At 40.8% G+C, this 25823-nt stretch overlaps 1 protein-coding gene across 4 annotated transcripts in view; it reads right to left on the bottom strand.

Annotated features, from left to right (window-relative positions):
- KCNJ3 (potassium inwardly rectifying channel subfamily J member 3) overlaps window positions 1-25823 on the bottom strand; it is a 198984-nt gene that overhangs the window by 65517 nt on the left and 107644 nt on the right. Inside the window, exon 3 of one of the 4 annotated variants that reach the window (XM_073305508.1) lies at window positions 5511-6031. The exons of the other annotated variants lie outside the window; for them this stretch is intronic. Coding sequence (XP_073161609.1) covers window positions 5946-6031 — 86 coding nt within the window. The 3' untranslated portion in view covers window positions 5511-5945. Of the gene's footprint in view, window positions 1-5510; window positions 6032-25823 lie in introns of those variants that run through there. 4 annotated transcript variants of the gene reach the window in all.

The raw sequence follows: 25823 nt of genomic DNA, 5'->3' as shown, positions 1-25823 counted from the left end.
CACTACAGAAATGCAAAATATTTATTACTTGTAAACTCATGTTCAAAAGTAAGTGACACTCTGCATTGTTACATATGAATAGTCCCATGCTACACTCAACATGTTGTAGAATTTGCTTGGTACGACTTCTAGTGTCTCAGTCCTTGATCTCTCTGTCCTGCCTATACTTTATTGAGCCTGCCTGTGAACTCATTTACACTATTTCATACATTGCTTTGGCTTCTGATTTACAGCAGTGTAAGATTAGAATCAGGTTTGTTGGTTCTAATGATCAGGAAAATGTGTCTTACGACATCAGTGATAGGCGGTCTGTTCATTTAGGTTCTAATTCGGTCACACTTACTAATGCTGACCAATACCTTTCTCCAAAAGTAGTTAATGGGATGACTTGTAAGTGGCAGTGGCAGAATCTGCCTTCAAATATATAATTCCAGGTTAATTTGATAACCTACATGAACATAACAATTCAGAAGCTGTAAGTACAGAGAGCATGTCCACGTGTCAACTACAGTGAGCATGCCTGCTCTTTACCATTAAAGACTGTGCAAGGCTGATTGGGACGCTGTATGGAGAATTATGGAAAGGTTTCAAACTATCCTGAGACTTTGAGGCCACTTAAATGAGGGAGACTGATGGCCTCAATCATATTCTGTTTCCCATTTAATCTATACATGAAAACTAATATAAAGCCAATGTACTGTAAATCAACTGGTAACATCTTTACTATAAATTTGCAATCTCAATCTCACCTAGGTTGCTGCAGTGTATTTTAAGGAACAGCATATCACCTAAGGCGGAAGAATCCAAGGACATTAACAGATCAGCAGCCATGTGTTTAGGTCTATTGATGAAAGACAATATGCCCATTTTTCTCCCCATAGAGGAGACCGATTAAAAATACACAAGTTTTTCTTCATAGGCATAACAAGGTGAGCCATTACAAGTGAAATACATACATCTGACCAGATCTGAGGCTCAGCAGAGCAACAACAAATGTAATCAGCCGTGGCAAGCTGTGGCTATATAAAGCTTTGTATTAACTTTAAATCTTTTCAAGATGGAAGATGTAACTAAAATCTAATGCAATTCTCAAATCTAAATACCTCTCCTGATCTTAGTGATTTGCTAAAAATAGCAGATGATATGTTTGCATACCTCAGTTTGAAAGCATATCGTGTTTACTTGTCTTTCAGCATAACAATCTCTTTCACAGGAGAAGAAGAGGCCCTCCAACTCCTATCCAAGCAGTGCAATGGGTGCAGAGTGGGAAAATGAGATGTGGTTTTTAAATTTCTCTTCTTTCTTTTCGTCTCAAATGATGATATAACCAAGAAATTTGTTCTTTCTGAACATCCCACTCTTGCTGTTGAATGACGTGGCTGCCTTCCATCTTCTTTACTCTTGCTTGTGCCACTTAATGTGCCAGGACACCACAAGCATCATCTCAAGCTATTTATGGCAAGAAAAGGAATCTAAATTTTACTCCTTTGAAGTCTGAAATTCTAGTATAAAAGAATACCAAACACGTTTTGTAAGTAGGCCAGATCCATCAGTGATAGTTACAGAGTTCTGAAGCCTGTGAGTGCCATGAGATATTATAGAAGGCCTCAACATATACAAAACTCAGAACTTTATAAAGTCACCATGTCCTGGAGACAGGGAAAGTTGGTATTTTTAAAATGGGGACTTAGTGTTAAAATCAATGAAATTCACCTTGTACGCCAAGAAGCCACACAGAGAAAGTGAATCTGATGCGGTTCAATAAGGATAAGTGCAGGGTCCTGCACTTAGGACGGAAGAACCCAATGCACAGCTACAGACTAGGGACCGAATGGCTAGGCAGCAGTTCTGCGGAAAAGGACCTAGGGGTGACAGTGGACGAGAAGCTGGATATGAGTCAGCAGTGTGCCCTTGTTGCCAAGGAGGCCAATGGCATTTTGGGATGTATAAGTAGGGGCATAGCGAGCAGATCGAGGGACGTGATCGTTCCCCTCTATTCGACATTGGTGAGGCCTCATCTGGAGTACTGTGTCCAGTTTTGGGCCCCACACTACAAGAAGGATGTGGATAAATTGGAGAGAGTCCAGCGAAGGGCAACAAAAATTATTAGGGGTCTGGAACTCATGACTTATGAGGAGAGGCTGAGGGAGCTGGGATTGTTTAGCCTGCAGAAGAGAAGAATGAGGGGGGATTTGATAGCTGCTTTCAACTACCTGAAAGGGGGTTCCAAAGAGGATGGCTCTAGACTGTTCTCAATGGTAGCAGATGACAGAACGAGGAGTAATGGTCTCAAGTTGCAGTGGGGGAGGTTTAGATTGGATATTAGGAAAAACTTTTTCACTAAGAGGGTGGTGAAACACTGGAATGCGTTACCTAGGGAGGTGGTAGAATCTCCTTCCTTAGAGGTTTTTAAGGTCAGGCTTGACAAAGCCCTGGCTGGGATGATTTAACTGGGAATTGGTCCTGCTTCGAGCAGGGGGTTGGACTAGATGACCTTCTGGGGTCCCTTCCAACCCTGATATTCTATGATTCTATGAAAGGCTCCAAGACCATATGAAAAGATATTCATGAAGCAGCAACGAAGAGAATTACATAGACTGCTTTAATAAATAACATGAGTAAAATTTAATAATGGTGGCAGGTACAAAAGAAGATAGCAAGAAAGGATGTTGACCTACAGTAGTAAATGTTATAAGCATTTGGAGAAAGGGTATTTATTAATGTTAAGACACTCACAGTAGCAATATGATATGACTTCACTCACTTTAGATGACATTTTATAAACTTAGGGTATGTCTACACTACGGAATTAGGTCAAATTTATAGAAGTCGTTTTTTAGAAATCGGTTTTATATATTCGAGTGTGTGTGTCCCCACAGAAAATGCTCTAAGTGCATTAAGTGCATTAACTCGGCATTGTACTTCCACAGTACCAAGGCATGCGTCGACTTCCGGAGCCTTGCACTGTGGGTAGCTATCCCACAGTTCCCGCAGTCTTCACTGCCCATTGGAATTCTGGGTTGAGATCCCAATGCCTGATGGGGCTAAAACATTGTCGAGGGTGGTTCTGGGTACATATCGTCAGGCTCCTGTTCCCTCCCTCCCTCCGTGAAAGCAAGGGCAGACAATCATTTCGCGCCTTTTTTCCTGAGTTACCTCTGCAGACGCCATACCACGGCAAGCATGGAGCCCGCTCAGATAACCGTCACCCTATGTCTCCTGGGTGCTGGCAGACGTGGTACTGCATTGCTACACAGCAGCATCAACCCCTTGCCTTGTGGCAGCAGACGGTACAGTACGACTGGTAGCAATCATCGTCATGTACCCAAGGTGCTCCTGGCCACATCGGCCAGGAGCGCCTGGGCAGACATGGGCGCAGGGACTAAATTTGGAGTGACTTGACCAGGTCTTTCTCTTTAGTCCTGCAGTTAGTCCTATTGAACCATCTTATGGTGAGCAGGCAGGTGATATGGATTGCTAGCAGTCCTATTGCATCATCTTCTGCCGGGCAGCCATGAGATGTGGATGGCATGCAGTCCTTCTGCACCATCTGCTGCCAGCCAAAGATGTAAAAGATAGATGGAGTGGATCAAAACAAGAAATAGACCAGATATGTTTTGTACTCATTTGCTTCCCCCCACCACCCGTCTAGGGGACTCATTCCTCTAGGTCACACTGCAGTCACTCACAGAGAAGGTGCAGCGAGGTAAATCTAGCCATGTATCAATCAGAGGCCAGACTAACCTCCTTGTTCCAATAAGAACAATAACTTAGGTGCACCATTTCTTATTGGAACCCTCCGTGAAGTCCTGCCTGAAATACTCCTTGATGTAAAGCCACCCCCTTTGTTGATTTTAGCTCCCTGAAGCCAACCCTGTAAGCCATGTCGTCAGTTGCCCCTCCTGCCATCAGAGCAACGGCAGACAATCGTTCCACACATTTTTTCTGTGCAGACGCCCTACCAAGGCAAGCATGGAGGCCGCTCAGCTCACTTTGGCAATTAGGAGCACATTAAACACCACACGCATTATCCAGCAGTATATGCAGCACCAGAACCTGGCAGAGCGATACCGGGCGAGGAGGCGACGTCAGCGCGGTCACGTGAGTGATCAGGACATGGACACAGATTTCTCTGAAAGCATGGGCCCTGCCAATGCATGCATCATGGTGCTAATGGGGCAGGTTCATGCTGTGGAACGCCGATTCTGGGCTCAGGAAACAAGCACAGACTGGTGGGACCGCATAGTGTTGCAGGTCTGGGACGATTCCCAGTGGCTGCGAAACTTTCGCATGCGTAAGGGCACTTTCATGGAACTTTGACTTGCTTTCCCCTGCCCTGAAGCGCATGAATACCAAGATGAGAGCAGCCCTCACAGTTGAGAAGTGAGTGGCGATAGCCCTGTGGAAGCTTGCAATGCCAGACAGCTACCGGTCAGTTGGGAACCAATTTGGAGTGGGCAAATCTACTGTGGGGGCTGCTGTGATGCAAGTAGCCCACGCAATCAAAGATCTGCTGATATCAAGGGTAGTGACCCTGGGAAATGTGCAGGTCATAGTGGATGGCTTTGCTGCAATGGGATTCCCTAACTGTGGTGGGACCATAGACGGAACCCATATCCCTATCTTGGCACCGCAGCACCAAGCCGCCGAGTACATAAACCGCAAGGGGTACTTTTCAGTAGTGCTGCAAGCTCTGGTGGATCACAAGGGACGTTTCACCAACATCAACGTGGGATGGCCGGGAAAGGTACATGACGCTCGCATCTTCAGGAACTCTGGTCTGTTTCAAAAGCTGCAGGAAGGGACTTTATTTCCAGACCAGAAAATAACTGTTGGGGATGTTGAAATGCCTATATATATCCTTGGGGACCCAGCCTACCCCTTAATGCCATGGCTCTTGAAGCCGTACACAGGTAGCCTGGACAGTAGTCAGGAGCTGTTCAACTATAGGCTGAGCAAGTGCAGAATGGTGGTAGAATGTGCATTTGGACGTTTAAAGGTGCGCTGGCGCAGTTTACTGACTCTTAGACCTCAGCAAAACCAACATTCCCACTGTTATTACTGCTTGCTGTGTGTTCCACAATATCTGTGAGAGTAAGGGGGAGACGTTTATGGCGGGGTGGGAGATTGAGGCAAATCGCCTGGCTGCTGGTTACGCACAGCCGGACACCAGGGCGGTTAGAAGAGCACAGGAGGGCGCGGTACACATCAGAGAAGCTTTGAAAACCAGTTTCATGACTGACCAGGCTACGGTGTGAAAGTTCTGTTTGTTTCTCCTTGATGAACCCCCCGCCACCCCTTGGTTCACTCTACTTCCCTGCAAGCTAACCACCCTCCCTTCCTCCCTTTAATCATTGCTTGCAGAGGCAATAAAGTCATTGTTGCTTCACATTCATGTATTCTTTATTCATTCATCACACAAATAGGGGGACGACTACCAAGGTAGCCCAGGAGGGATGGTGGAGGAGGGAAGGAAAATGCCACACAGCACTTTAAAAGTTTACAACTTTAAAATTTATTGAATGACAGCCTTCTTTTTTGGGGGGCAATCCTCTGTGGCGGAGTGGCTGGTTGGCCGGTGGCCCCCCCGCTGCATTCTTGGGCGTCTGGGTGTGGAGGCTATGGAACTTGGGGAGGAGGGCGGTTGGTTACACAGGGGCTGTAGTGGCAGTCTGTGCTCCAGCTGCCTTTGCTGCAGCTCAACCATACACTGGAGCAAACTGGTTTGGTCCTCCAGCAGCCTCAGCATTGAATCCTGCCTCCTCTCATCACGCTGCCAGCACATTTGAGCTTCAGCCCTCTCTTCAGCCCACCACTTACTCTCTTCAGCCCGCCACCTCTCCTCCCGGTCATTTTGTGCTTTCCTGCACTCTGACATTATTTGCCTCCACGCATTCGTCTGTGCTCTGTCAGTGTGGGAGGACTGCATGAGCTCAGAGAACATTTCATCTCGAGCGCATTTTTTTTCTCTTTCTAATCTTCACTAGCCTCTGGGAAGGAGAAGATCCTGTGTTCATTGAAAGGCATGCAGCTGGTGGAGGAAAAAAAAAGGGATAGCAGTATTTAAAAAGACACATTTTATAAAACAGTGGCTACAGTCTTTCAGGGTAAACCTTGCTGTTAACATTACATACATAGCACATGTGCTTTCGTTACAAGGTCGCATTTTGCCTCCCCCCCACCACGTGGCTACCCCCTCAACCCTCCCCCCACCCCCTGGCTAACAGCGGGGAACATTTCTGTTCAGCTGCAGGCAAACAGCTCAGCAGGAATGGCTCCTCTGAATGTCCCCTGAAGAAAAGCACCCTATTTCAACCAGGAGACCATGAATGATATCTCTCTCTCCTGAGGATAACACAGAGAGATAAAGAACGGATGTTGTTTGAACGCCAGCAAACATACACTGCAATGCTTTGTTGTACAATGATTCCTGAGTACGTGTTACTGGCCTGGAGTGGTAAAGTGTCCTACCATGAAGGACGCAATAAGGCTGCCCTCCCCAGAAACCTTTTGCAAAGGCTTTGGGAGTACATCCAGGAGAGCCGTGAATGCCAGGGCAAAGTAATCCTTTCACGTGCTTGCTTTTAAACCATGTATAGTATTTTAAAAGATACACTCACCGGAGGTCCCTTCTCCGCCTGCCGGGTCCAGGAGGCAGCCTTGGGTGGGTTCGGGGGGTACTGGCTTCAGGTCCAGGGTGAGAAACCATTCCTGGCTGTCGGGAAAACCCGTTTCTCCGCTTGCTTGCTGTGAGCTATCTACAACCTCATCATCATCATCATCATCTTCTTTGTCCCCAAAACCTGCTTCCATGTTGCTTCCATCTCCATTGAAGGAGTCAAACAACACGGCTGGGGTAGTGGTGGCTGAACCCCCTAAAATGGCATGCAGCTCATCATAGAAGCGGCATGTTTGGGGCTCTGACCCGGAGCGGCCGTTCGCCCCTCTGGTTTTCTGGTAGGCTTGCCTCAGCTCCTTAAGCTTCACGCGGCACTGCTTCGGGTCCCTGTTATGGCCTCTGTCCTTCATGCCCTGGGAGATTTTGACAAAGGTTTTGGCATTTCGAAAACTGGAACGGAGTTCTGATAGCACGGATTCCTCTCCCCATACAGCAATCAGATCCCGTACCTCCCTTTCTGTCCATGCTGGAGCTCTTTTGCGATTCTGGGACTCCATCATGGTCACCTCTGCTGATGAGCTCTGCATGGTCACCTGCAGCTTGCCACGCTGGCCAAACAGGAAATGAGATTCAAAAGTTCGCAGTTCTTTTCCTGTCTACCTGGCCAGTGCATCTGACTTGAGAGTGCTGTCCAGAGCGGTCATAATGGAGCACTCTGGGATAGCTCCTGGAGGCCAATACCGTCGAATTGTGTCCACAGTACCCCAAATTCGACCCGGCAAGGCCGATTTAAGCGCTAATCCACTTGTCAGGGGTGGAGTACGGAAATTGATTTTAAGAGCCTTTTAAGTTGAAATAAAGGGCTTGATCGTGTGGAAAGGTGCAGGTTTACATCGATTTAACGCTGCTAAATTCGACCTAAAGTCCTAGTGTAGACCAGGGCTTAAATAATAAATTCAGGGAAGCCCAACTGAAATCCTGGCTACAGTTCAATAGACGTCCACAAAATATGTTTCTCTCTGTTTGTAATGAGCCAAATTTTGCCCCTGGATATACCTACATGGCCCCTCATTGCAAATATGATAGCAAAGACCTTCTCTTTGGTTAGTCCTGACTGTATGCCCTGCCTTCTGCATATCAGTGAAGTACTCACTGAATTTTTTGAGAGCCAATGTATTTTCTTCGCTTCTCAATTAACTACTAGAGCTGGTTTAATAAAATTGGATAAACATTATTATTTGATGAAAAACGCACAATTAACCAATGAATCTGAAGAAGAATATTCAACCAGTTTTACTAACTAGAAATTTATAATTATGTCCAAGCACAATCAAATGCATTTTACCTTTTTCTGCTCTTCTGATCTGTTGAGTGAATACATACTTATACCTATTTCTGCATAATATATTGTGTACCCAATAGACTGTAACAGCTTCAATTTCAGATTTAAGTAAAATATAAACTACAGGAAGAACAGTTGACAATATAACAGATATGCTGATACAATCTTAAGCAAAAGTGGGAAGCAATGATATTAATGTATTATGATAAATTAGAACAGTTAATAAGTAATCCATTTATATGTCAGTATATTACAGCATTGCAGTAATACCAGAATCCCAGTTTTTCAATTGTGACGCTTGCATTAAGATGGTTAATTCTACCTTTTGGTTCTTAAATTAGCATGTACAAGCAATGTTCTGCTGTCCATTACATAGATGTAAATTTGATTTCAGCTTCCAAGATTTCAATATTTATTCTGGATTTATACCGATGTAACAGCAATACTTGACAGTATGTCTAAATATGATTATTTGAGCACACAGGTCCCAAAGTCAGCAACCAATATGAACAGGTGCCCTAAGTTAGGCATCCAGGTTTGAAAATAGTGCCAAGAATATTTACTGGTCATTTATGGAAATGTGCAAAGCCTTTATTTACATGTTAAGAAACCATTTCAAGGATTATCACAAGGGCCCCTCAAAATACAAGTATAACTCCCCTATATAGGCTATGGTCCCCTGAAAGAAGTTATGTATGCTAAGATCATATTTTCTAAATCATGCTGCTCAGCACTTAAACCCCCAAGAAAAATCTTGCGTGAGTGCCATAAATGCTGTTCAGTTGCCCTGTGTGCAGAGAGAGTGTCATGAACTACTCAGCAAAGATCCAACTACCCCAAGAGCTAATTAAAAAGCAGCCTTGACAAAGAAAGATTCTTGTTGCTGTTCAGTCCCCCTATGCCAGAAGAAGAGTGCTACAATTCAAGGCAGCGAGTAGGCTTATTGAGAGAACTGGAATTTTTAGAGGTCTTGGCTGGGAAACTGAGACCCCCTCCACCCTGCAGGGAAAAAAAAAGACATTTCACATCATGCGTAAATGGAATCAATTTACAGCAGCAACCAAAGACCCTCAATTCTTGGGGTGCCTGAGGGTGCGCACTATGAGAACATGTGTTTTGAGAAAAATTGGTGCAGCGAGGTTCACGGCTGAAAGAGCAAATAGGTTCCCTCCCTGCCAAAATGATAACTTTAATAATAGCATTGAATTCTGAAATTGAGCACGGCAGGTAGGAAATCCCTGCATGGTTTCCCTGAAATACTGCACTTCTCTCTGCCAAAGCATAATTTTAAAGCCCGAGGATTTCCCCTCTGAAAAATACAAAAAAGCTCACCGGTAGATATACATCCTGTGCTATGTAGTTGGACCTAATTATTGATGCACCAATTTAAACTTTACTGTGAAAATGGGAGTCTGAACTCGAGGACCTACTGTCATCTTCAAAGAAATATAGAATCACATTACAAAAAATATTCCCAAATGCTTCTAGAGCCAATAAACTTTCATTACAGCCAATTTACTAAATATGGTTTTGAAGGGCACATATTAGCCCCCAAGTCAAATCCTTCACAGCAGCAATAGGAATTATTACATTGATGTGAATTATGTTTCACTAGAAATACTACATTAAAGAGAAGGTTTCAGCATTCTGGATGCATGTAAGAAAAGAAACAAGGTTACAAGAAAATTAAGGCTCTGGTGTAGTTTTCTGAGCTTGAGATGGAGAGCTGGTGTAGCACATGAGTGAGGGCCTTAAGAGGCATTAACCTTGCAGGGACATGAAGCCTCAAAGGACCTACAACTAAAACACTTTTTGATAATCCTTTTCATACATGTATATTAGATGATGCCTACACTCCTTCACTTAGTGAAGCCTCACAGATAGCCAGTGCTTGTCCCTAATTCTAATTCTTTTCTCCAGCTCAGCTGGAAAAAACAGAGTTTAAATATTTTTAGGACAAAATAAAGAGGGGGAAAAAATCAGGGTAAGGAAACAAAAGCATCAAAGAGAAATTAATAATTGTAGATACTCTGTGAGAGTAATCTAAGTCTAACTGAATCATGAGAAGAGTTGCTGCTTTGCTGGCCTAACATTGAGTTTATAAGATAGTAACTGCATTTTTGCTCAATGCCACAGCAAAATACAAGCCTCAGACTGGAAGAGCTGGCTGCAGGATCCTGGACTGAATCCAAAGAGGTAAAGAACATCATAGATACGTTTAAAATCTATTAGGAAGGAAAGCCCAATGCCTAAACTGGTATCATAGAATCATATAGAATCACAGAATATCAGGTTGGAAGGACCTCAGGAGGTCATCTAGTCCAATCCCCTGCTCAAAGCAAGGCCAATCTAAATCATCCAAGCCTGACCTTAAAAACTTCTAAGGAAGGAGATTCTACCACCTCCCTAGGTAACCCATTCCAGTGTTTCACCATCCTCCTAGTGAAAAAGTTTTTCCTAATATCCAACCTAAACCTCCCCCACTGCAACTTGAGACCATTACTCCTTGTTCTGTCATCTGCTACCTCTGAGAACAGTCTAGATCCATCCTCTTTGGAACCCCCTTTCAGGTAGTTGAAAGCAGCTATCAAATCCCCCTCATTCTTCTTTTCCGCTGACTAAACAATCCCAGTTCCCTCAGCCTCTCCTCATAAGTCATATGTTCCAGTCCCCTAATCATTTTTGTTGCCCTCCGCTGGACTCTTTCCAATTTTTCCACATCCTTAGAATCATAGAATCATAGAATATCAGGGTTGGAAGGGACCTCAGGAGGTCATCTAGTCCAACCCCCTGCTCAAAAGCAGGACCCATCCCCAATTAAATCATCCCAGCCAAGTCTTTGTCAAGCCTGACCTTAAAAACTTCTAAGGAAGGAGATTCCACCACCTCCCTAGACAACGCATTCCAGTGTTTCACCACCCTCCTAATAATGATGAAAAAGTTTTTCCTAATATCCAACCTAAACCTCCCCCACTGCAACTTGAGACCATTACTCCTTGTCCTGTCCTCTTCCACCACTGAGAATAGTCTAGAACCATCCTCTCTGGAACCACCTCTCAGGTAGTTGAAAGCAGCTATCAAATCCCCGCTCATTCTTCTCTTCTGCAGACTATCCTTCTTGTAGTGTGGGGCCCAAAACTGGACACAGGACTCCAGATGAGGCCTCACCAATGTTGAATAGAGGGGAACGATCACGTCCCTCGATCTGCTGGCAATGCCCTTACTTATACATCCCAAAATGCCATTGGCCTTCTTGGCAACAAGGGCACACTGTTGACTCATATCCAGCTCCTCGTCCACTGTCCACTGACCTCGTCCCTAGGTCCTTTTCTGCAGAACTGCTGCCTAGCCATTCGGTCCCTAGTCTATAGCTGTGCATGGGATTCTTCCGTCCTAAGTGCAGGACTCTGCACTTGTCCTTGTTGACCCTCATCAGATTTCTTTTGGCCCAGACCTCTAATTTGTCTAGGGCCCTCTGTATCCTATCCCCACCCTCCAGCGTATCTACCTCTCCTCCCAGTTTTGTGTCATCTGCAAACTTGCTGAGGGTGCAATCCACACCATTCCCCAGATCATTTATGAAGATATTGAACAAAACTGGCCCCAGGGCCAAGCCTTGGGGCACTCTGCTTGATACCGGCTGCCAACTAGACATGGAGCCATTTATCACTGCCCATTACATGGAGCCACTGATCCATACTAGGTTGGCTAAAGGGAAGAAGATCATCTCCACAGGACAGCAATGAGGATTTTACTTCAGAAAAAGGAAATTTGTCCATTTACAAAGGTTTGTGTGTGTTACCTAGAGTGGAGTAGGCTAAGCATTGTAAATACTACATGACATAATTTAGCCCAATATATAATTATCTTTTTCCTCATGGGGATAGTTAAGTGGTGAGTTATTCACTGTTGAGCAGGAAATTGTTGACGAATTTTTATACTAGTTCAAATACGGTATCTATGTTATAAGGGCAGGATGAATTTTTGAAATTCTTATTATAGCTATTTTATTGTTAGGGAAGTATGACTTTTTTTATAAGTAAACATACAGAACCTATATATACAGTATTGGAGATCTCGTTTCCTATTTTTTCACACCTTTGCTAATTATTCAGTTTATTTTCCGCAAATTACCTTAAATGTCTAATTTTCTAAAGAAAGTAAAAGACAAAAAACAAAAACACAAAATTGAGACATTACATCCAATGACAAAATCATGAATGCAGATCAGTTAATTGGCATATTGTTAGAAGCAAAACCTCCAGTGCTAAAATCTTGGAGATCCATCGGGAAAACCAACAATTTAAAAAAAAGGAAAAAAAAGAGGGTCTTTATTGTGCAAAGAAACAGAAAAGGGAGTTACAGGGAATTATCAAGAGGAAGGACCCTCCTTTGTTGGGTGTTATTTGACATTAGCATATTATGCAGGGCTCTCCCTCCCCCCTGCCATTCCCAATGATTTCAGCCATTTCTCTATCACTTTCCTACCCTGTTAAAATACTCTGAAGTAAAAGGTGGCACAGAAGATACTGAAGGCATAGAATCAGATTCTTCTCTCAGGTACACTGGTGAAGTATCACTGATTTCCATGGAGTGACTGCTGCTTTCCAGTGGTGTAAGTGAGAGGAAAAACAGGGCCATACTATATATGCAACAGCCAAAGGAAAGGAACAAGGTCGATATAGATTTGGGTAGATTTGTACCAACAGAGAATTTGGCCCAAGATAATTGTTTGCACTTATATAGCATCTTGCCTCTGAGTATTTCAAAGTTCTTTACAACTGAAATATTTTAATGTTTTCACAAAGCCTCTGTAAAAACTAAATAGGTTTGGGTAAGAGTATAACTGCTCCTTCCTCTTCATCTTGTCTTTTGATGCTCATCCCACTGCTAACCTGTACCAGGTCAGTTTCTGTACAGCTTGGGTTTCTTGGTGAGACCAGCAACTCCACAGTGTACTACGTTTTCCCAGATAAAGCAGTGAGATTAGACAAAATAATTAATGATTAAACTAGATTACACAAAATATACATTTAAAAACTGAGCAGAGAAAGCATACAGGAACCTATGAACGTATGCCAAAGTCACTGGGAGGCTGAATTTGGTCCCTATCTGTAGAAATGCATGGTGGGGGGGGGGGAGAAAGACATAACACTGGACACACAAGTAGAGTTTAAACAGTTACTTTGTTCCCAGCTGGGTTTGATTCACATTCAGCTGTCTACTTCCAGAGCCATATAGTGGAGTGACACAAATCCCACCTACCTAGAAAGTGCAACATCCCTACTGACCCTGATCCTTTATCAGTTAGAGGCCACTTCTTTGAAAAAAGGTCAGGACACAAAGATTCATTTTCAAGCAGAGTGCCCCATGGGTTGGTCCTGGGGCCGGTTTTGTTCAAGATCTTCATTAATGATCTGGAGGATAGCGTGGATTGCACCCTCAGCAGTTTGCAGATGACACTAAACTGGGAGGAGTGGTAGATATGCTGGAGGATAGGGGATACAGAGGGACCTAAACAAATTAGAGGATTGGGCCAAAAGAAATCTGATGAGGTTCAACCAGGACAAGTGCAGAGTCCTGCACTTAGAACGGAAGTATCCAATGCACCGCTACAGACTAGGGACTGAATGGCTAGGCAGTAGTTCTGCAGAAAAGGACCTAGGGGTTACAGTGGATGAGAAGGTGGATATGAGTCAACAGTGTGCCCTTGTTGCCAAGAAGGCTAACGGCATTTAGGGCTGTATAAGTAGGAGCATTGCCAGCAGATCAAGGGACGTGACCATTCCCCTCTATTCGGCATTGGTGAGGCCTCATCTGGAGTACTGTGTCCAGTTTTGGGCCCCACACTCCAAGAAGGTTGTGGAAAAAATGGAAAGAGTCCAGCGGAAGGCAACAAAAATTATTAGGGGCTGGAGCACATGACTTATGAGGAGAGGCTGAGGGAAGTGGGATTATTTAGTCTGCAGAAGAGAAGAATGAGGGGGGGATTTGATAGCTGCTTTCAACTACCTGACAGGGGGTTCCAAAGAGGATGGATCTAGACTGTTCTCAGTGGTGGCAGATGACAGAACAAGGAGTAATGGTCTCCAGTTGCAGTGGGGGAGGTTTAGGTTTGATATTAGGAAAAACTTTCACTAGGAGGGTGATGAAACACTGGAATGGGTTACCTAGGGAGGTGGTGGAATCTCCTTCCTTAGAAGTTTTTAAGGTCAGGCTTGATAAAGCCCTGGCTGGGATGATTTAGTTGGGGATTGGTCCTGCTTTGAGCAGGCAGTTGGACTACATGACCTCATGAGATCCCTTCCAAACCTGATATTCTGTGATTCAAACAAATCATAGTTCTTGCCCATTACTATGTTTAATTCTTCCAGTGAATGTTTGATTTTAATCACTCACTTTACTAGATCCATGTAATCTGTTCTCTGAGGCTCCTGAATAAAATAATTTCTCCCTAGGTACTTAGGAGCAATGGGAAATTATATTGACTGTACCCAACAGTGTTGTTCTGAGTTGGGCATAAATTTCAGAAATACCTCAAGGCCTATCAAGGCTAATTCCCCACTTTGGCACTTTGAGTGCAGAAAGTGGGGGCCCGCAAGGATTCTAAAAATTAATATGGCCACTCCAGGCTTGTATTAAACTCGCAAGGTTACAGCTTTTCTCTAACCTTGGTTTGGTAGATGCTGCCACCACTCAAGTGCAGAACCCCTTTGAGAGCCCAGGAAGGCACACTTGGGAATTTTTTCCTTTGGGGTACCCTCAAGCCCTTTCACCCGTGCCCCCTCCAGGGAAGAGCTGAGACAGAAAAATGGGGGGGGGGAAGGAAATCAGCTGTTGCCACCAGCTAGTTAAACATGCGCACAAACGTCTAAAGACACAAACATCCAATTCTGTTCTTAAAAAAGATAAATTTTATTAATAAAAAACATGAAATAAAATATCTGGGAACTCAGGCTATTGCTAGATTTTAAAAGAGCAACTACAAGGATTAAGCACCAAGAATAGCTTTATTGGGGTCCAGCTTAAAGGTTACAAGCAAAACAAAAGTAGCTGGGGTTAGCACAGAGGAATCCACAAGCCATAACGAAATAAAAGGGATAACCCTAATTGTGTCTTCCTAGACATTTCCGGATCTACTTACATATTTGGGGTTTTAAATGCATAGTTTCTAGGTATGATACTGATGATTTTTATATACCTGGCCCAAGCTTCTTGCAGCATAGCTGCTGCCCTGTCCCTTCTCCCCAGGAGAACAACAACAGACAAACAGATAAAAGGGGAGTCTTTTCAATTTTAAAAAGTTCTAGCCTTCCCATTGGCCAGGTACCCATTCACTTTCTTTTACCTATGCATAGCAGTGAGACTTTTTAACCCTTTACAGGTAGAGCAGTTAGAGAACAGCTACTAAGAGGGATTTTATAGCTACTGGCTAGCTGGGTGTCCATAAAAAGGGAGCTACCCCACTCCCCTCCTTCATTTATCACAGGGCCAGATTTTCTACAATATTTAGATGCTTAAGATACAGACAGGTGCTTTTTAAAATCCCACTAATCACCTATGCAGGTTAGCCCTTAACTCCAATAGGTGAAATCAATCTGCACCTTTAGGTGTCTAAAGACATCTGAAAAAAATATCAGGCCATAAGTAACTTAGGAGCCTAAATCCCTTTTTCAGAAGTAATTTGGGTGCTCAAAGATGCAGATAGGGACTTAACAGAATTTTCAAGACACCTCAACAAGTTAGGTGCTTACTTCCCATTGAAATAAACTCATTTGTGCACTTTTGAAAATTTCACTCCATGTGATTAAGTCTCCCTGACTCCCTACAGCTTTACACATTTCCTGCAAATATGTACACAAATGCATCCATAAATGGATACAAAATTGACATGTGGTACTATGCTATACGTTACAATGATTTTGAATAAAACCTGGGCTAAAAGAGACCTTTATCTTTTCGCAGTTGAATACACAGATGAAAGTTATCTGAAGATATTAGACAATATTTTTTGCCTATGCATTTGCACATCTCAGATTGTTGAAAAAATAGATTCAGTATTAGTATCTATATACATCATAGTATTATTATATGATTACTATTTGCATTTACATGTCCTTATTATATTATCTTTTGTTTCACAAATTCAATTTTTTTTCTTGAATGGATTTATCAGGAGACCCAATTCTATCATAGAGTACAAACATTGGAAGTCACAGTACATCATGCTACTTAGCTGGATATAGATTAAAACATCTTTATGAATGGGATACATTGTTTCTAGAATCTGATCTAAATTGATTGGTCCAGACATAGCAATCTACTACTGTGAGCGTGGTCCTAACAGTGTAAAATTTCATTTTAGACAACCAGAACCTCCTTTAAAATTACTTAAAATACTACATAAAAGGAAATCATACAGCTCAACAGCCCTCCACTCATCTTTGCCATCCTGACACTACTTCATAATCTGCTGTCAGATTGAGCTAGGACCCTCAACAGACTTCATATACAGTATGTAGTTACTACTCTGGTCCTCTCTATGTTCTCTGAGAACTGTTCAATAAGCTTCTCTGCAGGTCTCTGAAGCTGTGTATTCATGAGACAGAAAAAATAAAGTTTGTTGTAAACAGTAAACTTACTTAAACATTTACACAACATCTTAGATATGCACCAAGGTCTAATGATAACAGTGGGCATGGAGTGTGATCACAGCCCTGGGTAAAGACCAGAATGTAATTACTAATTAGCAGCTATAATGGTATGTCACTAGAGGAAAAAATAGGAAGTAGGTCAATGAAAAGGTACAGCCCTTCATCCCCAAATTAATTATATTAAATTTACAAAGTGCTGGGAACCATCTGTGGCACTGACCCTTGTCTGGTTACTGCACGTAAGGGTCAGTCTGTGTTACATGACAAATATCACAAAGAAACTACAATACTGTTGTATTATACAGTGTATGATTCAACAGAGAAGAATCATGTCTCATAAGCCAAACTAATTACAACTGGAAAGTAAGTTAAGACACTGAGTTTTGGCAACTTCTGATATGTACAGTCTTGCATAAATTTGCCATTAAAAAGGCTATAGTCATTGATGACTTAAAAACAAAAAATATTAAACAATGTGTCTGAGAATAAAACTGAAAGCCTTTACTGCTAACAGAAAAACAGAATTTGAGAGCACATGCAGGAAATTCTTGCCTTTCACATACTGAAAGGATTCAACAAAATGTGACAGTGTTCCTAAGTTTCCATAGTGTCTTTATATAACGGTCACTTTACCAATGATGTAGTCCTTTTAAGAACAAAAACTTTAGGCTGATGTTAATGTGTGAAGGAGCAGCTTTCAAGTATTGAACCAAAATAACCTACAACTGTGAGCATTCTTTTTCAAATCTTCAAATATTTCTCATCTGAAGTTTGTCCTGAGTCTTATTCAACGACCTGTAATTACTGTACCTATTTGTGGTGGTATATTCTTTTTTTAAGAAGCCTCGGTAGACACTCAATGACAAGCAGAAAGTGAAGATACTATATAGCCTACATTTTGTGCTAATTTGTCTGCTCTTTCTGTTGTACTTGGCGTCTAGTGCTGGAGGGAAATGTAAAGTGTCTGTGTCCTCCATTGATTATGGAGCATTTCAAGGCAGTATGACATTTTAAAGCGTCACTAGATAGGTCTTGGCATAGAAAAAACAGTAGAGAAAAAGCCCATTTTCATTGCACAAGAAAGAAATGCTAGTATAAAGGTCATAACACACTGTCAATACTGTTCTGACATGGAGTTTTGGAGGGATAAATCCTTTCTGCAAAGTGCAAAATGTGGAATCATACCTTAAACTAGATCAAGCTCCATATGAGTACAAGTGAGAACTTAATACTTAAGTAGCTGGTGAACCTCCTGCTCGGGCACCTAGACAAGTCTTTGCAGGAAAGGCAGTTAAAAAAATGACCATCAAGCTTTTAGTTGGTGACAACAGATACCCAGTTGCTACAAATCTACCTCAATCCAGCTGGGTGTCTAACAGCAAGAGCAGCATGCATTAAAGCTTCAGAGTCAACTGTAAGTAGCCAAAACAACACAAAGCCATCCTAATCAACCTAGCATAGCAATTTACATATAACTGTGGTGAGCCAGATTTGGCCAAAGTTCTGCCAGAACAGGCCCTGGGAAAGGCCCCTGGCAGCAGGAAGTGTACCAGCTCCTACCATTGGCAGACCTCCTGCTAGGGCACCATGATGACAATAAAAAATAGCTGCTAATGTTCAGATAATTGGGAAACAGAATTTATAGTGACCATGTAGAGGAGCAGGGAACTTAATTAAAAAAATAAGTCTTACTGATATAGTGTCTAGTTTCAGACTTCCCTGGTTCTTAATAACAAAAGGTCTGATTTGGGGATCTACATCAAGTGGAAAAACATGTAGAAAAAGCAAAGCTAAACAGGAAAGTATTTCTTATTCCAGTGTGCTTGTGGAGGGGCAGGTGCCTTTGCACTTGGTCCTGGGCCTCCTTCCCCCAGCTAGCTGTCACAGCCATACTGCCACTCCTACTCCCAAACAGGGGGATGTTATAAAACAGGAGCAAAATGTGCAGAAATTATTATGGACAAGGTCAACATTAATTCCTACAGAAATTCCATTTTAGATTTGCTGAGAGAACGCTGTGACCGAATAGCTGTCTCAGGCCATTCTGTTCAGGCATGGTTCCTTTAAATGCATAGACCCCACCGAGACAGAGGTGCTTCTGTTCATTCAGATGGAAACAATAATGTGTTGTTGTAAATGGCATTAGAGACGCTAGATCAAAATTACAGCTTTCATTCTCTTCGTGTCACGAAGCTTAAGGGAATTATATGACCCCCTTTTCTTTAATGTTAGTGAGGCGATCCATTTCTGTATCTGTTTCTTCTGTTTTAACCTCTCAATGCTGTGGCACATGTAGGAGAGCAGGGAAAACCTGAGTAACTTAAAAAAATTGTCGCATGATCATTCATTAGTCTTTGTATCCTTCTTCTAATCTTTAACAGGAGCCACAGAAAGGGCTGGCGGAGTATACGTATAAATGGTAGACGTGCTTTGCGTGTTTTAAAAATCCAAAAGCTCTTTACTGTGATGGTGATTCAGTCACAGAAAATGGCTGACTGAGGGCATTATCAAATGTTTATCTTGATTACTTTTAGTGAAAATTTTATAGTGTGTATTTAATATATTGTGTATTAAAATAACTTGCCCCAGCCATATATGAAAAGTGGATAGATTATGTCTTTCAAGGCGTTAAGTAGCCTTTGGATGAATCAAATGCCCTGGGAAACATATATTAGTACATTTTTAATGTAACGTTTTTTTTTCTAGCAAGGAGTTTAAATATAGCTCTATGCTATTTCATCATGCAACATTCAATTAACATTGAACCCAAAGGAGCTAAGTCAATTTACACCAGGTGGCAATTTAGCTAAATAAGAGAAATAAGTGCTATAGACAAGATCCCAGAGAGTTTCTCTCTAAATATAAATATATCCAAATTATGCTTTGGGATGTTATTCTTTTACCAGACACTTGAGAAGTATTTGATTAGATGAAGTCATTGCATAGGGCACACGCTATTGTGCTATTCTTGACTGTTTATTTCATTGAGGGATAATTCATCTTTCTTGTTACATTTGCAGTTTGAGTTAGAAGCCTAAAATTCAAACTTGTAAGCAGCAATGAGGTTTACATTTCCCACAGTGAAACAACACGGATTTAATCGTGCATGATGAAATAGCATAGCTCTATATTTAATATTTCTTTTCAAGAAGGGAGACATATGAAGTGGCTAGCTCATCCCACCCAGCATGCATCTGTGGCTACACTGCTGTTAGCTCGACCGGAGCTAACGTAGGTATATCTACCCAAGCTGGAAATTACATCTTCAGCCCCAGAGTAGGCATATCTCAAAGGTATGTCTGCACTGTATGTATGTAGAGTACATACATTACATGCCCCCCACACCCCAAAAACAGGTATAAATAGCAATGCATATGGTGAGACACTGCTTAGGCGAGTAAAGGCATGTTTGAACTCTATGGGTATGTACCCTACATGGCTCTGTACTTGCACAAGCAGTGCCTCCCCTGTCCACATTGCTGTTTTTAGCAGTGTAGTGTCCTGTTACCTCCCCACTGCCAGAGCCTTCCCCCGCTGCAGGGAAAGGCTCCAGCAACTCCCTGAGGTGGGGAAAGGCTCTGGCATGAGGGAGACAGCAGGGAAAAGCTTGCATAGCTACACACCACACATGGAAGTGGCTTGCTTTTCACTGCAGCATGTAGCTACCCTTGCCCTACATGACACCACTAGACATGTGCAGTGTAGACATATCATAAGAATAAATAATTTGTTTTGTTTATAGTCTAGTAAAAGCCCTATTACCTGAGCACTGGAAAACAGACTGGGGAAATCGTCAGATAATTTAATATGATGAACAAGCTGGCATTGGCATGGAAATGGACTAGAAGATGATATAACAGTTGACAATTATGCTTACTTATCCATACTTCCAGTCAGACTGTTTTCATGTTGTATATCTAGGATGAAATACTGGCCCCACTGAAATCAATGGCAAAATTCCCATGACTTCAATAAGGCCACATTTCACCCACACAGCATATCCTAAGTTACCTTTACCTTTAAAGAATCAATAGCCACATATATACCCTATCACTTAATTGGCATAATGTTTTACTTGATGTAAAATTACTTAATTAAAATCTGACTATAAAATATTGTGAAGAATAAAAATGGCTTTTCAAAAACATGCCTATGCAGAATCTTGCAACTTATTTAAACTCTAGTTAACAGATGCTCTAGAGTCTTTCAAACTGTGAAACTATCATGTCAAATGAACAAAAAAAAAGATGTATTAAGGTAGGTAATTAAACATCAGTTTGTTTGATGCTTCTCCAACCATTTAAGATAAATACAAAGGAAGCCAATACTGACTACACATCTTTAAGTAATTCTTGAATCCTAGAAATGAAATATCTGAACAGTTTCTTTATGAGAAAAATTCCTGAAGGCAAAGGAGACACCACTTTAATTGTGGTCATAAAATATGGTTTGCAAACAATGTCCTGAAAACAAATGAAATAATTGTTAGGAAGAGATAGGAATTAACGTCATTACATGATCAATATTTCTATAAAAATATGATAAATCTCCAGTGCATGTTTGAAATAGGAATAGCTTTATGGACAGCTCTACAGTAGTTACACTTAAAATGTTTATACTATTTTTATTTGAGAGATACTGTCTATACACATAATGAGGAATACTGTTAGAATACTGGTAAATTTTCAAAACATCAGAAAATTTTAAATTAGACCACTGGAGAGGGATAGGTTCTCATAACTTAAGCAACTCCCAGTCTGTTGAAAGGTCCTTAACAAATTCAAAATTTTAACAACCAAAACTTCTGGCACAGGAGGTTTTAAAAATCTGAACCTGCATCTGGATTCAAATTTCACAGCTGGCCAATATTTTTATGATGAGCAAAAGCAAACTGTTGGATCTAAATACCTACAAACTATGGGGTGTTGAGTACTGAGGCTTGAGTAGACTCCATGTTGCGGTACAGGGCTTAATCCTAAAGTGAAATCCTGGCCCCAGTAAACTCAATGGCAAAACTCTCATTGGCTTCAAACGGACAGGATTTCACATTTAGAATTCTAGAAACAGCACTCCCATTTCATTCCCTCTTCAAGACTGCATCCAGCTAGATATCCTCAATGTGGTATGTTTATATTAAAACTATTTTTGGCAAAATGTGCTGTCTTGAAAAGCTAATTTTATTACAAAACAGACTTTTGCTTCTCTCAAGTGAAATTATCCTCCTGTGCTATTGCCCCATAATGCAGATGCAATCTAGATTATAATATTCATAGTCTTCTTTACTAGTATGTTAAGTTTCCAGGAGTGACAAACACTTACTGTAACAACTATAAATCACAAGAAAATGGGGATAGACATGTTTATAACAGTAATCTAACTTTTAAAATATTTTCCCATGGTGGGGGGTAATAAAAATTTAACTGCAAGGTCTTGATCAGGGAGCAGATCCCTTTATAAATAAAGCAATTGGTATATTCTCATTTTCAAAACTTCAGATCAAGGTTGCTCTTTGCTCTCAGGTACAAAACTAGAAAGTATTTACTAACAGATTTTTCTATTTAGTTTCACTTGCATGTTCTGATTTTGTAAAAATAATCTTAATCTTATTCTCTGCCTTCCTGTGGTCTTTTCTTCCATGTCAACAAAATACTTATTGGCAGGTACAAGATGAGATCTGTCAGAAAAATTTCCAGAGAAATCCATCCAATGTTATCAATTAGAGGAGTTCACCAAATTCACATCCCAGGAACTGTCTAAAATCCTTCTTTGCCCCTAGAGGCATAAGAGAAAATGTACAAGGTAGAGTCAGTGACACAATCCGCCATCCCAAGCTTCTGAATTATTTAGAATCAATATGATGAATTGAAATTGAATAATTATTTTAGGTTTGAGCCTTTTCATTGGCTAAGGATATTTTAAAAAAAAAATCAATCCAGTCTGTTTTTATGTAACTTACAAAAATCTATTTAGAATTAAAAAAAAATTATGATATGTAAATGAAATAAATTTTCTTTTTTAAAAAATAAACATGGTTTAAGGTTATGACAACCTATGTTAAGGCCTAATCTTACTAAAATCAAAATCATTTAAATAAAATATGCTGCATCAATGAGCACTCCTCAAATTTTAATAAGAGTGCTTATTTGTAAATTTTATATAAAATCAGGGGGAAAACAACATCTTTAACTCTTGAGGTCAACTCAAGCTTTAATGATGTTACAATATCACTGCACTAAGTAAATATCTATTATTTGCAGGCTTTACAATGGACGAAATACCAGTGTTTATCTTTTTCCAGATGCAAGCAGTTTCAGTTTGTTGGGCTTTAATTTGTTTCACTTTAATTACTTTTGGTCTCCGTTTAGCTATCAGATACTGAGATAATATATTCTTTATTTGGACTAATTCATTCGAAGTTGGGAATTGAAAAAGCAGGAAAAAACTTGTTTTCCTTTTCCAATCTAAGAGAAAAATCCAGGTGGGAGAGGATGAGAGAGAACTGTAAAGTCTTGAGGGACACAGGGCTGTCTGATTTCCATGGGAGTTAGGCACCTAACCTAGTACTTAGGCACTTAATGACACAGATAAGAAATCAAAGGGAAACAGGCCCCTAAGCTGCTTGGATACTCTTGAAAATTCGGCACTTATCTTTAGGAACCTAACTACCTTTGGAAATCTGGCCCACGGTGACCAGAAACAATCCATCCATTCACCAACGACAGTTAATTCTTTCTTTGTTTAATGTCAGTTTTGAATGCAAAATTTTGATAAGATTTTTTTTCTTATGTATCCAGAACATTTAAAGGCAGTTTTAACTAATAAAAATAATTTTAAATGCTATTTTCATATAATTTTAATTGAATTCAATTTTCTATCCAAATTAAGCTCTACCTAAATCCAGGTAAACATTTATCTAATAATTAAGAAATGCATCATTCACCACTTTGTAACTTAATAAAAAGTAAAAAAAGTCAGATCTGAATAAATGAATATTAAGCTAACTTGTTTAAATGTGTATAGATGTATCCTCGTTTAGCAAAAAAGTACCAAATTTAGTGTAAAAGCTACATTTAGTTGTAAATCAACATGTTTTAATGAATATACCAACCAGCTAGAACAAACTTTCCTTTAGGAATATGCAGAAAAAGATTAAAATTGACAACTTAGATTTAGGTTTCCTGCTTGCTGATTTAAACCATCCACTAAATTCAGTAATTTAAATCAATCCACTCTTCTCAATAAATTGTATATTCGCACTCTTTATTTCATCTAATAAAGCATAGCCTGAATTTACCCCCTCTAATTGCTCACCTGATATAGTTTTTAAACTCTGTATACCTGATTCTCCATTGCCTTGTACCTTGTGTAGTCACTTATGCCAAGCACACACTAAATCATAGCAGTAGCACTTTGCAGAGGTGTAATTATAAAAGATGCAAGACAGTGGAGAAACAGGGCTCAAATTAAATCTGAGCAGGTGAACCTGAAGTGTCATCCAAAATCTGAGAGGGACGAGGTGTGAAGCATGCTTTCAGAAGTCTTAAAAGAGCAACTCCAATGTGGAAACTACAGAATCCAAACCACCAAAAATGAAAATCAACCTTCTGCTGGTGGCATCTGTCACAAACATACAGCTAAGGGTAACAATATCCCTCCTGAGCAGCTATACTGAATCTTTACCTGTAGGGGGTTAAGAAGCTCAGATAACCTGATTGGCATCTGACCAAAAGGACCAATAAGGAAAGATGATACTTTCAAATGGAGGGGGGGGGGGGGGGGAGGGGAAGGTTTTGTTTGTGCTGTCTTTGTTTTGTTCATCTCCTGAAAACATACCTAAGCATCTAAGATTACAAAAATGCATTAGATTATCTTTTGTTTTAGCTTGTGAATTTTCCTTATGCTAAGAGGGAGTTTTATTCCTGGTTTTTGTAACTTTGAAGCTGAGCCTAGAGGGGAATCCTCTGTGTTTTAAATATTTTTATTACCCTGTAAAGTTACCTTCCATCCTGATTTTTGCAGGTGTGATTCTTTTACTTTTTTAAAAATAAAGTTCTTCCTTTAAGAACCTGATTGATTTTCAGTGTCCTAAAAACCAAGGGGTTTGGTCTGTGCTCACATTGTAACCAATTGGTTAGTATATTATTCTTAAGCCTCCCCAGGAAAGGGGTGAAGGGGCTTGGGGGAATAGGGACTCCAAGTGGCCCTTTTCCTGAATTTTTGTCTAAATCACTTGGTGGAGGCAGCAATACCGTCCAAGGACAAAGAAGGATTTGTGCCTTGGGGAAGTTTTTAACCTAAGCTGGTAGATATAAGCTTAGGGGGTCTTTCATGCAGGTCCCCACATCTGTACCCCAGAGATCAGAGTGGGGAGGGAACCCTGACAGCATCTGACTCAGATAATGAAAATGAACATGCATCAGTCCACACTGCTTTGGATTGTTAATTGAGCAGAACCTGTCATCAGCATGGACGCATGTCCACTGGAATGGTGGTTGACACATAAAAGGACACATGAATCTGTAGTGCATCTGGCAAGTAAATTCTTGTGACATTTGCTACAACAGTGCCACGAGAATGCCTGTTCTCACTTTCAGATGACATTGTAAACAAGAAGCAGGCAGCATTATCTCCTGCAAATGTAAACAAACTTGTTTGTCTGAGCGATTGGCTGAACATGAAGTAGGACTGAATGGACTTGCAGGCTCTAAATTTTTACATTATTCAAAAATAAAACAGTTTTTTGTATATAATTTTACATTTGTAAGTTCAACTTTAAAGAGATTGTACTACAGTACTTGTATGAGGTGAATTGAAAAATACTATTTTTGTTTTTTCACAGTGCAAACTGTAGTCAAAAATAAATATAAAGTGAGCACTGTACACTTTGTATTCTATTATGTAATTGAAATCAATATTTGAAGATGTAGAAAACATCAAAAATATTTAATTAAATGATGTTCTATTATTAACAGTGCAATTAATCACACAATTATTTTTTTAATCGCTTGACAGCCCTAGTTCAAAACAGAAGCATGTTTCATTTTTTCTAAAGGTTTTACAATTTCCCAAAAATATTTATTAAAAATGTGTTCTAGAAAGGGTTACTGACTTTTTTGTTGACTAAAAACCTAACTAAAAAGTTATCTATATCAGTCAGTATCCATAGGTGCTGGAACTAGGGAGGGTAAGGGGTGCTGCTGCCGAACTT

Source organism: Lepidochelys kempii, chromosome 11, assembly GCF_965140265.1.
Source record: "Lepidochelys kempii isolate rLepKem1 chromosome 11, rLepKem1.hap2, whole genome shotgun sequence".
Taxonomy (NCBI): Eukaryota; Metazoa; Chordata; order Testudines; family Cheloniidae; genus Lepidochelys; species Lepidochelys kempii.
This window is presented reverse-complemented; position numbering and strand designations above follow the sequence as displayed.